Source organism: Cimex lectularius, unplaced genomic scaffold, assembly GCF_000648675.2.
Source record: "Cimex lectularius strain Harlan isolate CLEC.00 unplaced genomic scaffold, Clec_2.1 scaffold25, whole genome shotgun sequence".
Classification (NCBI taxonomy): domain Eukaryota; kingdom Metazoa; phylum Arthropoda; class Insecta; order Hemiptera; family Cimicidae; genus Cimex; species Cimex lectularius.
The window spans coordinates 1,438,677-1,452,036 of record NW_019392633.1 but is presented as its reverse complement, the minus strand read 5'-3'; the positions used below and the strand labels follow the sequence as shown (position 1 = coordinate 1,452,036).

General features: G+C 32.4%; 1 protein-coding gene across 1 annotated transcript in view; it reads right to left on the bottom strand.

Annotated features, from left to right (window-relative positions):
• Window positions 1-1,467: 1,467 nt before the first annotated feature.
• LOC106668799 (sodium/potassium-transporting ATPase subunit beta-2-like) overlaps window positions 1,468-13,360 on the bottom strand; it is a 32,545-nt gene continuing 20,652 nt past the window's right edge. Inside the window, exons 2-7 of the mRNA XM_014397905.2 lie at window positions 3,475-3,615; window positions 3,284-3,403; window positions 3,024-3,205; window positions 2,728-2,838; window positions 2,500-2,668; window positions 1,468-2,446 (exon numbers count right to left, since the gene is read on the bottom strand). Coding sequence (XP_014253391.1) covers window positions 2,343-2,446; window positions 2,500-2,668; window positions 2,728-2,838; window positions 3,024-3,205; window positions 3,284-3,403; window positions 3,475-3,615 — 827 coding nt within the window. The 3' untranslated portion in view covers window positions 1,468-2,342. The remainder of the gene's footprint in view (window positions 2,447-2,499; window positions 2,669-2,727; window positions 2,839-3,023; window positions 3,206-3,283; window positions 3,404-3,474; window positions 3,616-13,360) is intronic.

Genomic DNA, 13,360 nt, shown 5'->3' with positions numbered 1-13,360 from the left:
TTTGCATCTTTGGTCAATTGGAAAATGGCAATTCTGTTACACAACACTCGGCCCCATGTCTCACACATAACATAAAAACTGTTGGATGTTAGTTATGAGGTTCGATCACAACTCTCAATTGTCCTGACCTCTAGCCTACCGACTACCATTTTTTCAGACAACTGGAGATGTTTTATAAACAAAAAAATTTAATGATTAAGAACGGTTAGGAAATGCGTTTACAGAATTTGTTAATAGTAAAGACTTAAAATTAAATTCATAGGGTATAGAGAAGGTTCCATTACGTTGGAAGAAGTGTATCTCTGAAAATGATGGAGGGTATTTTAATTAATAAAAAATGTTTATTTATTTGTTTTTATTTTATAACCATACAAACAGCTGGAAAATTCACCCCCCCCCAAAAAAAAAAAAAAATGCAAGGCTTTATGTTTATAGATAAATAAACCAGCAATAAATATATTAATAAATAAATATATTTTTCAAAATGGTGGACTGCAGCTTAAAAATAGTTTTCAAACTAAATCTGTTCATTGGGTACAATGAATTTTGTGCTATGTTATAAGCTGTTTATCTATTCAAAAAGCGAGTAAAAGTTCCAAATGTAAGAAATCTAATTTATAAGCAGATTTTACAATAAAAAATACAGAAATTTCCAATTTCTAATAGCCTTCAAATAATATGATTTTAAGGTATAATATTGTGATTGGCCAGCCATAGGGCATCTCAGTGTACTGTGGTCAGATCATTTATCTCTCTCTCTCTCATTGGTACCAAAATAGTTGATATTAACTAGTTTTGAAAAATTTACAATTTAAAAATTCACTTTTTTAAATTTTATGGGTTACTGTGCATTGTTAAGTCAACCTCGAAATCGAAATTTGTTTTTTAAAAAATAAAGACTATTTTTTATGAAAGTGTGTTTTTGGTGCCTCTGTCTGTGGAATAGAGTGCATCAAGATAAAAAATTAATTAATTTTGTTATTAAATAAATTGTGAAAGAACATTAGTGTCAAACTGTTTCTCAGTGTTATAAACTGTACTTTATAATTTGTATCCTTTCCTACAAGGTCTTTTAGGGTTTGTGTCATTTTGCAGATTGTTGTAACTGCAGCATAAACTTTCTTATTTGAACCTCAATAAAAAAAATTTATTCCAAATTTTCAAATTTTACTTTCTCATTAATGACTTTTCAATTGTAAATACTTTTTTTTTAATTTTACTTTTTTATTAATAATTTTTCATAAACAATATTTTATCTAAGTTTAACTGCACTTCCTAATGGGGAACAGAATAAAAATCACCTGGAAAACTGAGGATGTCATAATTTATTTTTATCAAATTTATAGAATTAGTTGAACGCTGGAGTTCACGGTAAGCAAATAATGTTCAGTACAAATGTTGGAAAAATATGACGAAGAATATTTATGTCTCAGGAGTTATTTAATTGGTTTTTAAATAAAACAAACATAAAAAATGCAGTTTTTCTTTTTATGTACAAAATAGCTTCACTTATTAGTCTGGTTTACTAAAAAAAACAAAAAAATACACATACATTAAGTAACAATTCAGCCAATAATACAATTTTTGTTCAAGCTAATTTTGAACTGGACAATTTATTTATCTGTGTTGGTCTATTTTAACAAAAGTAAACAAATATAAAAACAAAGTTGAACTTCTAAAAAAAAAGAAAGAAAGAAAGAAAAACAGATATTTGGTTATGTTTCAAAATGCATTATATTTATAAATTACTTTCACTATATATTTGTTTTTTATATAAGTTTTGTTTTTACTTACAGTTTTAATACTTGGAGTAAACAACAAAAACAAAAAAAAAATAGCTACATCTAAGGACGAAATGATGGACGTTCTACACATCCTATTTGACTTGCACTTTACATATTCTATAAGTAACTTAACAGAGCACAACAAAATAACATTTAAAAAAATGTTTAAAGTACTAAAAAAATTATATGAACACAGATATCAGGCCAGTGCTGTACCTTCGCATTAAATTATCAAAATGCTGTGACTGATCTTCATTCTTTTAAAGTCAAATTTATCTACAATAAATTAATTCTATAGATTTTTTAAATATTTATTTTTTTAAATAATTTTTTTTACAGAAAAAAAGTAAAAATTTAAGGCACAGTTTTGGTCGGTCTATTTATGGCAATTACAAGGCATCTTTGTCATTTCACGTAAAATCTGTGATTTATAATAAATTGCTTCTGCATTTTTATTGTAAGCATGTGTGACATTTTATTCAAGTTTAATAGATAATGAAAATCCTCACAGGCTGAAACTTAATTATTACAGGTTCTTAAATTTCATATATTTATTTTTTAATCTAGCAATAGTTCAAAATGTACGCTTCCTAATCTGTCTTTTCTGTCGTGTACAATATTTTTGGCCCAGGCTTTGCATTCGATGTTCAACAGGAGGCCATCTGAAAAATGAATAGGTGAGCCTTGCTTTCGTCATCTAAAAAAAATTACTTACTTTTTGGATTTTTGAATTGGACTGCCACGAGAGGGGCAAGGTAGCCTTCAGTATTTTCATATGGAAAGAAGTAACCAGGTATTCTTTGGTTTGGATGATATTTGATCTCCCCAATGTTTTCAACATCAGCAGGATTTTCACCCTCACATGATATCCAAATAGATTTAAACTGAAAGTTGCAAATAAGGGTGTAAATGTTTCAAACAAATCTCATTATGTATTGCGCACCAGTTCTTTGTCGGTGAGAGTCTCCTTTTTGATGACATCTTTTAAAGATTTTGGCATGTGTGCAGGAAGTTCTTCTACACTGTTCCAAAATTCCGGTTTCCAACCGTATATCTGCAATATCATTTAATTTATCAAAATAAATGTATTACTTGCAGACACAACTAAAGAAAAAATAAACAACCTAATCTATCTATTGATAGCATTACTACAGAATAAAGGTACATGTAAGAGTTTTCACTTAAATTTTGATTAAATTTTTTATGTGATAAAAAAATTAATGAAATCAAAATAAATACCTTATTCAGTTTAAGAAATACACATGGTTTCTGCAGATGATAACCAAATTTGTTTTCTTCGCTGCAGGGATAAAGATCCCTGACATCGACTTTGCAAACCCTTCCTGGTTTTGGTGGATGGGCGTAACTACAGGTGTCTAGATGAGCACCTTGTCCTTGTACTATTCCAGGTGTTTTGTATTCTGAGACAAATTAAAATTTTAAATTAATTATGCCAATTTAAAAATAAGTTTTAAAAAATTGTTTCTGTAATAACCCACCTTTTAAGAAGTCTACGAGGGAATCAGTCCACATCTTATAATCGGCCTCCTTAGTGCCCCTGTACCAGATCAATGTGCTAAGGCTGTTCGTGTCATTTGGCACAGGTCTAAACCCCAATCCTGAAAATATTGCGTTTTGTTAAATGGTACACAACTTTCAAATAGAACAATGTTGGCGGATGATGATCTACCTGGATTTGTTCCTATAAGAGACGAATCCATTTTATATTTTGGTATCCTAGGGTCAAGTGTGTAGTGAAGCAGCAACATGAGTAAGGAAAATACGCATGCTAACACAGTGTAGAAGATTACGTAAAATATGATGATTTTAGCTGAAACAAAAATTAATTAAATTAAATAATAATAAATATGGTAAATTTCAGAATTCAATCAATTATGCATGAAACTGGTTAATATTTGGAGATCGTGAGTTAGTTATAGTAGTTAATAAGTTAGTTATATTTTTTATATAAGGTCTTGGTTGAGATGAAAAAGCTAGTGTCACGAGCGGGATTCGAGCCTTCGGCTGAATATGCTGCAGCTCTAACCACTTGAGCTTTCCTGATTTAGATCCGCTTGAACGCCAACTCTTCTTCATCTCTACAACCTTTCACATTTTCCCTTTTTTTGCCATATTTTCAATATGGGGTGGGTTGAATCCTCCATACGACACTAGCTTTTTCATCTCAACCATGACCTTTGTTATAAAATATAATAAATTTAAATAATTAATAGGCCAATTATGGTTATTAAATAAATATATAGATTAGTTAATAAGCTTGAAATATTAAAATTGTTCTTAAAGAATCAATATCATCTCAAAGTACGATTGAACTTTGAAATTTTTTATTTTCACTTTTTACTTTTTTTATTATTTCTATTTACTATTTCTACCTTTTAGTTTTTCATTTACCATACAATGGTAAATATTAAACAAAAAAGAACAATTACAATTAATTAAGGTTTTTAGTTGAGATAAAATTTACAATTAATTGGTCAAGCAGACCACGAAATTAGTGAATTTAAGGAAAAAAGAAAAATACTAAAAAAATAAAGAAAATGTGATCAAACAACGCTACAAAAAAAACTTACAATAGAAATATTAAATTAATAAAGCTCAGGCTGAGGGAAAGGGACAGTTTATTGGCCAATGTATCCATCCATAGCAAGATTCCACCTCTACTATAACCAATTACATCATAATGAAGATTACATCAACCATTTCGGTATAAATAAGGCTTATTTTTTAAATTAAGCCCAGAAATGTTAATCTTCAATTATCGACCATAAAGACAAAATTATAATTGCCCTTGCTCGCTATGCAACTACAAATTCAAATGAAACTGTAATGCATTTTCTAGGTGAATAACCACACTGGTAGAATTTTGTTCACTTTATTACAACAAGTGATGACACATTATCAGTGCACAGCCAAAATGGAGACAATTGGGATTTTTTTTTAAATTCATATACCATTAATGTTATAAAATATACAGTTTTTGGTGAATAAATTTAATATTAATTAATCTTTCATTTTATTAAAAACTAATATATTGCTTAGTTTTAATATGTTTACTTCTGCACATTGTATTTGTTTTTATATGTAAACTCGACAGATGTACTCTATTACATTATTATTATTGTTTATCTCGTTTTGTTGTATTCTATATATTATTAAATAAAAGCTTACATTTTACGGTGCCAGTTTGATAATTGACCAAAATTTTAGTGTAAACTGTTTTTGTTTAACTTTAACATCCTTTGCGTCACAGTCATGAAAAATTAATTTTTACAATTATCAATATAATTAAAGTTGTTAACAACTCAAATAATTTTGCTGTTATAACTTTAAAAGAAAACTGCCAAAGGGTAATTAATGGCTGGACTACACCTTAATGCATGTTTCATGATAATTAATAATATATATATGTACTACTGTATCCACACCTAACAAACAGATGGACATTAAGCATTCCTGTTTGGCAGGATTTACCGACTACTGATTTATTTAAGCACAAATCTGCACACTCATGACATATATACAAATACATGTGTGCACAGAGTTGAAACTGTCACTTCTTACTGTCCAACGGCAATTGCAGATTTTGTAATTTACAATAGATTTGAAAATCACCCACTCCCGTTGTTGGCAGTCGTGGCTCAGCTCGGTCTTATCCATTCAGCCCCCAAGGTTGGGCTTCAGGGGATATCGACAACTAGGTCATTTCAGCCCCCAACACAATCAGTTCCTAAAACCAAACCCAGTCACACTACTCACTTTTAAATAGATTCTTTCTTATTTACATACCATTCACTTAACGAGTGAATACTCCTCAGTGAGTAGGCTGGTGGAGTACTCAATATTCCTCCATCACCCTTTACACTATAACTAACCTAATTGGGGATCAATATTCCGCCATCAGCGTTCTCACACTACACATTCAGCTAATAAATAGATTCACTCTCATTTGGACTCAGGATTTACTTTATTTCACTTTAACTATTTGTCTCTATTCTGCCAGTACAACTAAATCAATTTTATTTTACCAAAAATAATTAATCTCTCTACAATATTAAAAAAGTTTTGGCCGAAGTGTAGGAGAGAAAAGAGATTATACGATGATTTTAATAGTGTAGAGTGTAGAAAGAGAAAAAGATAGGAGAAATGTAAAGGCAACATTTTTAATAGAACTTTTCACTTCTTTCACTATTTTCTCAGTTTAAACTTTGTCATTTGGGGAGATTTCACTAATTCTGCTGTCATTTTGACATGTTAATGCTTTAATAACTGCTTGATTATTCTATCTTATGAAGAATTTTGCCTGTGTAACTTCTTTTAAGATTTTCCAAGACATAAGCTTGTAAGTTGATAGCATGTATTTCAGCTTGAAAGAACAAGATTCAACCCCTAACGGGTGTTGGCTCATGTTTGGGGCTTTTACAAAAAAGTGTTTTGAAGCCATCTGTATACCATATCATTGTATCTAATTTTTTAAATAAATTTAATGACAAAATTATTATTACAATCCATACAAAATAAAAATATAATGAATTAGGTTGTATTATAATTCACAGAGGGGATCTTATCTTACTCTTCGTACATATGTAGATGTAATTCTTACTTATGTGCTAATGTGTCATGAGTCAAGGATCGATATAGCGCTTTCAGAGCAAATAGACTTTTTTTTGCTATCAGGTTGGGTAACGAATCTTATCTCATACTTCCAACGAATGATTTTGCTGCTTGCATTGCAGGAGCAAACTATGTTTGAAGCTATTTTTAGCCTGCTGTTTATAATATCTATTGCGCGATTTTAAAATTTCTTAATACTGATATTTTCTTCAAAGTTGTAAACATTTCTAAATAAAAAATCGTAATATTCAAAGTTTTTGATTTAGTGATTATGTAAAAATTCATTCTCAAATCCCGATCATACAACCTTCTTTTTTTTAAATGGATTTTTTTCCATAATGAAATAACCTCAAATACATCTTAATCAACATTTTGTGGCTTTTTTAATCCTATTTCACCATTTGAGAAATGATGACAAGTATGAAGTGCATTTTTAGACGATTTGTAAATAACAGGCCATTTCACGATTAGTCGTATTTGTTCCATCTGCCCATGAACTGGAACAACAAATAAGCAAACAGAAAATAGTTATAATTATGCTTGTTATATACATAACTGATAAATCAGTCGCTTTGTTAATCTAAACAGAACATTTAGATACAACATTGCATAATTCTTAATTGATAAACCATTGCATATTTAGATATACAATTGCTAAAGGGCTGAACTTACGAGAGTCAACAGTTTGAACACTATGACAGAATGAAAGCAAAATACAAGCCATATTGTCAAATAGGTCTTTTCTTTAGATTTGAAGGAAGTTGCTCGAATAAAAGACATGTTAGTGACTAAGATGGAAAAGTGTTTAATTTTAATTAAACGCGAGAAATATACCTTTAAATAGTGTTGCTATAAAACAAAAGTCACTTAAGATTCACCAACATTTATAAGATTCTGAGAGTGTTTCATCTAATGAATTGCATAAACCCGAAATTAAAGCTGGCACAGGATGGTTTGAGAGATTCAAGAAGAGAGTTTCTTTGCATAGTGTGAGAATTGTTGTAAAAAGTGCAAACTATCAGCTTCACTTTTCATTAAAATAAATAAATAAAATATAAATAAATAATAAAAATAATGACTACATAAATAAATATAAAATAAATAAATAAAATAAAATAATCTTTTTTTTCATACATTTGGCCTTCCAAATTAAGTATTATAAAAGAAATAATTAAAGCTTTGGTTGGCAATAGAATAGATTAGATTATGAGTGAATGTTTGGAGTCAGAGCTTTATAGTACTCAGAAAGAATATAGCTGAGTTAAGATAGAGGTTAAATACATAAGTTAGAGCATGAAATGACTTTAGCCATTAAAACCCTCTTAAAAAATAATATTATTAATTCTTATAATAATAATTATTATTAATTATTAATAATAATATTAGTAAAATAATCTATATTATCCGGAGCACAAAAATGAAATAAAAGAAATACAAATTGCATGGTAATAAACTACAATGCTCAAAACCCAAAATCGCAATTTAAATAAGGAAAAAAGAGGATAAAGAAAAAAGAAGTGTTATTGTGTTTTTGTTAAGTACTACTAGTGTCTTAATAGTTTTTAATGAAGGACTAAAAGGATAGCGATGAGCTGTTGCTGAGAATCATGAACTAATGCTGAAATGTTGCTAGTCAGACTCCATTATTATTGGCCGTACAAGCCTATGGAAATGTTCAAATTATGGAAAAAAAATTGAAATTCTAAATAAAGAACAGGAATAAATTTTATAATTTAATTTTTTTTCATACATTTGGCCTTCCAAATTAAATATTTTAAAATAATAAATTAAAGCTTTGGAGTGAATATTTAGTCAGAGCTTTATACCACTCAGAAGGGATATAGCTAACCTAAGGTAGAATGTCTAAATGTTAGGGCATGAAATAACTAATTTAAAAAATTTAAAATTGACAATTTAAAAAAAGCCAGAAACTAACTTTGATTCCCCTTCAGCAAAATCAAGAGGAGAACGATTTTGTGGTGAGCGACTTTCGCCCTTAGGGATGGGGTTGGAAGAAGATAGACCTACTAGGGTGAAATATTCAGTTCCCTTTATTCTATCAGAACAATTTTCCGATAAATATAAATTAACGACAACTCTCTTACTACACTATTATACAATTAATAAACAAAACTTATAAACTGAATGACTATTTCTATATACAAAACAACACTCTTATTACCACTAGCAAATCCTTATTACTAGGGGCTTAATTATTGGGGTCGTATTACTTAAGATTAGGCCGCAGCCCGAAATCGCCCAACTGTTTTCCAAATCTCCCGCCAACTGATTGACGAATATTGTACTCACAGAATTGCGATGTTGGCATTGGTCTCGCTACTCCTAGCTAGCTCCTGCGGATTCCTGCCCGACTCCTTGTCGACTCTTAAGGACTTCTGGCCGACTGCTCGTCGATCCTACGGAATTCTCGTTGATTCCTCTCTACGCCGGCTGTCACAGCCACACCAGCCTCCTGCCATCAGTCTTCTCTTTAGATTTCTCTCTAGACGTCTCTCTTGACTTTTCTCTCAACGTCTCTCTCGGCCAACTCCTAGCTGGCTTCATCCCTCCTCATTTCCTTGCCGACTTTGGTTCCTTCGGGTGAACTTCTCGCCGTCGTTTTCTTGATGACTCTCGGCAGATTCCGCCTTCTTCAGGTGAATTTCTCGCCGTCGTCTCCTTGACGACTCTCAGCCAATCCCGGGCCAATTCCTGGCCTCTCCAGGCCTACTCCTGTTCGACTTCGGCTCCTCCTGGCGAACTTCTCGCCGGATCCTGGCCTGCTCCTCTTCGACTTCGGCTCCTCCTGGCGAATCTCTCACCATATCCTGGCCAACTCCTGGCCTATTCCTACAGCCCCCGTGCGACAGCTCTACACTGACAGCCTCTACTTTTTCAACTCCTAGTTGACTCGATGGGACTCTGACTGACTCAACTCGACTCCACTGACTCGACTCAACTACACTGGCTCCACTCTCTGTCTAACTCTACTGGACTCTCCGGCTGACTCAACTGCGGACTGCCTGTTCTTTTATAAATTATCCTTTTATCAATCAGTCAGGGAGGAGGTGGGGAACCTGTCAAGCTTAGGAAATACTGTTATGCTTCCTTATGACCCAACTACACTTGTCCTCCCCCAGTCATCAGACTATTCCGTACGAGTCCGGGCATTAGCTAATCCTGAGGGTTGTGTAATAAGGCCACTCGTCAGCACAAGAGCAAATTTTTCTAGGGTGGTTGCCAATCGAAAACATCCAGCTGTTACCATTTCGCCAGCTTTGTTTAGCTGCATCTGGTGTTTTCGAGAAAGGCGGGGGCGGCTCCCGAGATTTCAGGCCACTTCCGATTGCCCAATCTTGCACACGCTTTCCCAACAATTAGCCGAAATATTCCTACTGTTAATCTTAATATTTACAATTAATTTAATTTCTAGATAAATCTGTTTAAGATTCCCTTTTGGGAATCTTCACAGATTTGTTTCAGCCAAACATGAAGTACATCAAGAAACAAAAACCGGAAAAAAACCACCCTCCTTTGAAAAATTATAAAATAAAAAATCAAACTCTCCTGCCAAAAACATACCCTTAAAGCCAATAAAGCTTATGTGAAAATGTTAAATTTATCTTACGTGTTATACGGGTGCTGTATGAGTACTAATCACAAGGGCAAAGTTTTGAGAAAATAGTTTCGATTATAAATTCAAAATATTTACAATTTTATATAGTCCTGTCGAGTTGTATGACAAATATGGGCATTAAAATAGAATGCAAATTAAAAGAAAAATGCATTGAAAATACTGTTTCCGACGAAGTTTTGGAGTTGTGTATTAGTTATTTTTTTCTAGCAAGCCTTCTAAAATTCGGGAGGCGCGGAAGTTTTTCAGTTTATTTATTTGGTGTAGCATTTTTGACTCATTAAACAGACAAAAAAATGAAAATATAAAACAAGTGGAGGTACGCCAACCCCCGGACAGCCTCAAGGCACCTGCTTACCTTTTTGCAAGGGGGTGAGTGGTCAATGGGAAAAAAGGGAGCGCCCCGAGGGTTGGCGAGTGAAGCGAGAGCTCATCGGGAACATTAGTCGTCTATACTATTGTATTCTATAACGATGAACTAGATTATCGACCTGCTGGATACAAGAAGTCTTTTCAGAGGATCTTCGGAAGAGGTCAAAACAGAGAATACTTCCTTACGGTTTTCGCCGAGCTTTCGACAGTTTTATACTGTCATCTTCAGGGCCTGTTTTATTATCATATAAACAAACAATTAAAACATGAAAAAACAATAATTACAACAATAATTTGATATCTTACTTTAAAACCTTAATAGGAAATTAAACAACATGGTACACAGAAGTACATTGTTTTTTTTCGGCTCAGCATCTAAATATTGATTTAAACGGAATACATTAACAATTAAAAATTAAAGCTAAAATTACAGTAAAATTTTTTTATTTTTACTGTAATTTTAGCTTTAATTTTTAATTGTTAATGTATTCCGTTTAAATCAATATTTAGATGCTGAGCCGAAAAAAAACATAATGTACTTCTGTGCCCAAAACACCATGTTGTTTAATTTCCTATTAAGGTTTTAAAGTAAGATATCAAATTATTGTTGTAATTATTGTTTTTTCATGTTTTAATTGTTTGTTTATATGATAATAAAACAGGCCCTGAAGATGACAGTATAAAACTGTCGAAAGCTCGGCGAAAACCGTCAGGAAGTTTTCTCTGTTTTGACCTCTTCCGAAGATCCTCTGAAAAGACTTATTGTATTCTATACTAACAACAGCAAAAAAAGATCGATAAAGTTCATTAACTTCCGAAAACAGAGTTAAATGATAGAAATCCTATTTTTTCAATTATTTAATTTAATAAAAAATCAGATTTCTAACTTATAACAATTTTAGTTTAAATAATGATATTTAACAGTTGTTTATTTTGTAATAAAACGTATTTATTACTAGAAATTATACATCTATTTATTATATCTGTACATTTTAATAAATTTATTAACTTACCCTTTTGGAATTAGTACGAAAATTAAGCTCAAGTAAAAGATCGAGATTTTTCATTGTTTGGTACGTATGTATTGGGTTGTCCGGAAAATAATGCAGGATTTTGGTATTAAACAAAAAAAAAGAAACTAGTTACTTTAAAGCAATGTTCTTTAATCAAAATAATTCAATACATTTCTCCCAACGTGTTGGTAACTTATTAATTCCGTCTGAGTAGAATTCAGAATTTTTAGAATTGATAAAGTCAATAAATGCATTTTCCAGTTCCGTTTGATTTTTGAATATTATGTGTTGTAAGTAGTGGTCCAGGTGTTTAAAAAAATGGTAGTCAGTAGGCGAGAGGTCCGGAGAGTAGGGTGGGTGAGGCAAAGTTTCATAGCCAAGCTCCAATAATTTTTGTGACGTTACACGTGACACATGTGGTCGAGCGTTGTCATGCAACAAAATGGGCCCTTTCCGATTGACCAAAGAGGGCTTCATTACTGCCAATTTCTGATGCATGGTATTAATTTGGTTACAGTATGATTCAGCATTGATGGTTTCGCCAGGATTTAAGAAGCTGTAGTGTATTAAACCAAATGAAGCCCACCATACCGTAACCATTACCTTTTTTTGATGAGTTGGGGGCTTTGGAGCTTCTCCTTTGTCGAGCCACTGTCCAGAACGTCTAGTGTTATCGTAGAGAATCCACTTTTCGTCACATGTAACAATTCTGGCCAGAAATGGGTCATTTTTGTTTCGACAAAGAAGTGATGCACAAACATCAAAGCGCTGATTTTTTGGCGATCGTTTAATGAGTGTGGAACCCAATTTTCGAGTTTTTTCACTTTTCCAATCGCCTTGAGGTGGTCAGCGACGGTCGTTTTACTGACTTTGAGTTGCTCTGCAAGTTCTCGAACAGTTGTTTTGGGGTTTTCTTCCACCACTGATCGCAGAACATCATCATTAAGAGAGGAAGGCCTTCCACGACCTTCTTCATCTTCAAGGCTGAAATCTCCCTCCCGAAATTTTTTAAACCACCTTTGCACAGTGCACTCATTAACACAACCCTCGCCCCAGACTTGGTTAATGTTTCTAGCCGTTTGCGCTCCGCTTCGGCCGAGTTTAAACTCGTAAAAGAAAATCGTACGAAATTCTCGCTTTGACATTATAAGGATGACTGAATTATTTCCAAGTAGCGGAATGCTACAGAGGTAAACAAACAATATCATTTGGAAGAGGATTAATAAGTGTTGACATTCATACAAATGAGTAATCCTGTAAACGTAAACAGAATATTTTATATAGATTTTTTTTAATGAAAACTTAAAATCCTGCATTATTTTCCGGACAACCCGATACTATTGGTGGTATTTAATCATACCTTTGATGGTGAATGTATATTTCAAAAATATTATCATTTTAATATATTTTGCTTAATGGTATTCTAAAAGAAATTTGTTTATAAATAGTAAAAATGTGCCACGTTTAATAAAAAAACATAAAACCACTTCATCGACAAATTTAACGCACCGCTCAATTTATTTAGTTTAAAATTTAATCCATTATCTTTCTATATTACTTGCAGGTAATTAGGAGCGATCGCAGTCAAAATAAACAATAAATAATGCTTTGCTTACTTCCTTTATTTACGTTTGTACTGATTAATCTCATTTGCACAAAAAGAAGTGTTGTACGTTCTGCTACGCCTAACGATCGCATTCAGTTAATCTTTTTCCTTCGTTGATTTCATTCGATATTATTCTTATTTTTAAATCTTTTTCAATGGGTCCAGTGAAGCATTTAAGTGTGGATGACAGTGTCAGGGTCATGCCATTACTAGAGGAAGGAAACAGCCATCGCGAAATCGCCAGTAAATGATTCCACAATAGGAAGGATTCTTCGGCGCTTCAGGATACAGGACTTTACACTAGAAGGCCAGGACAGGG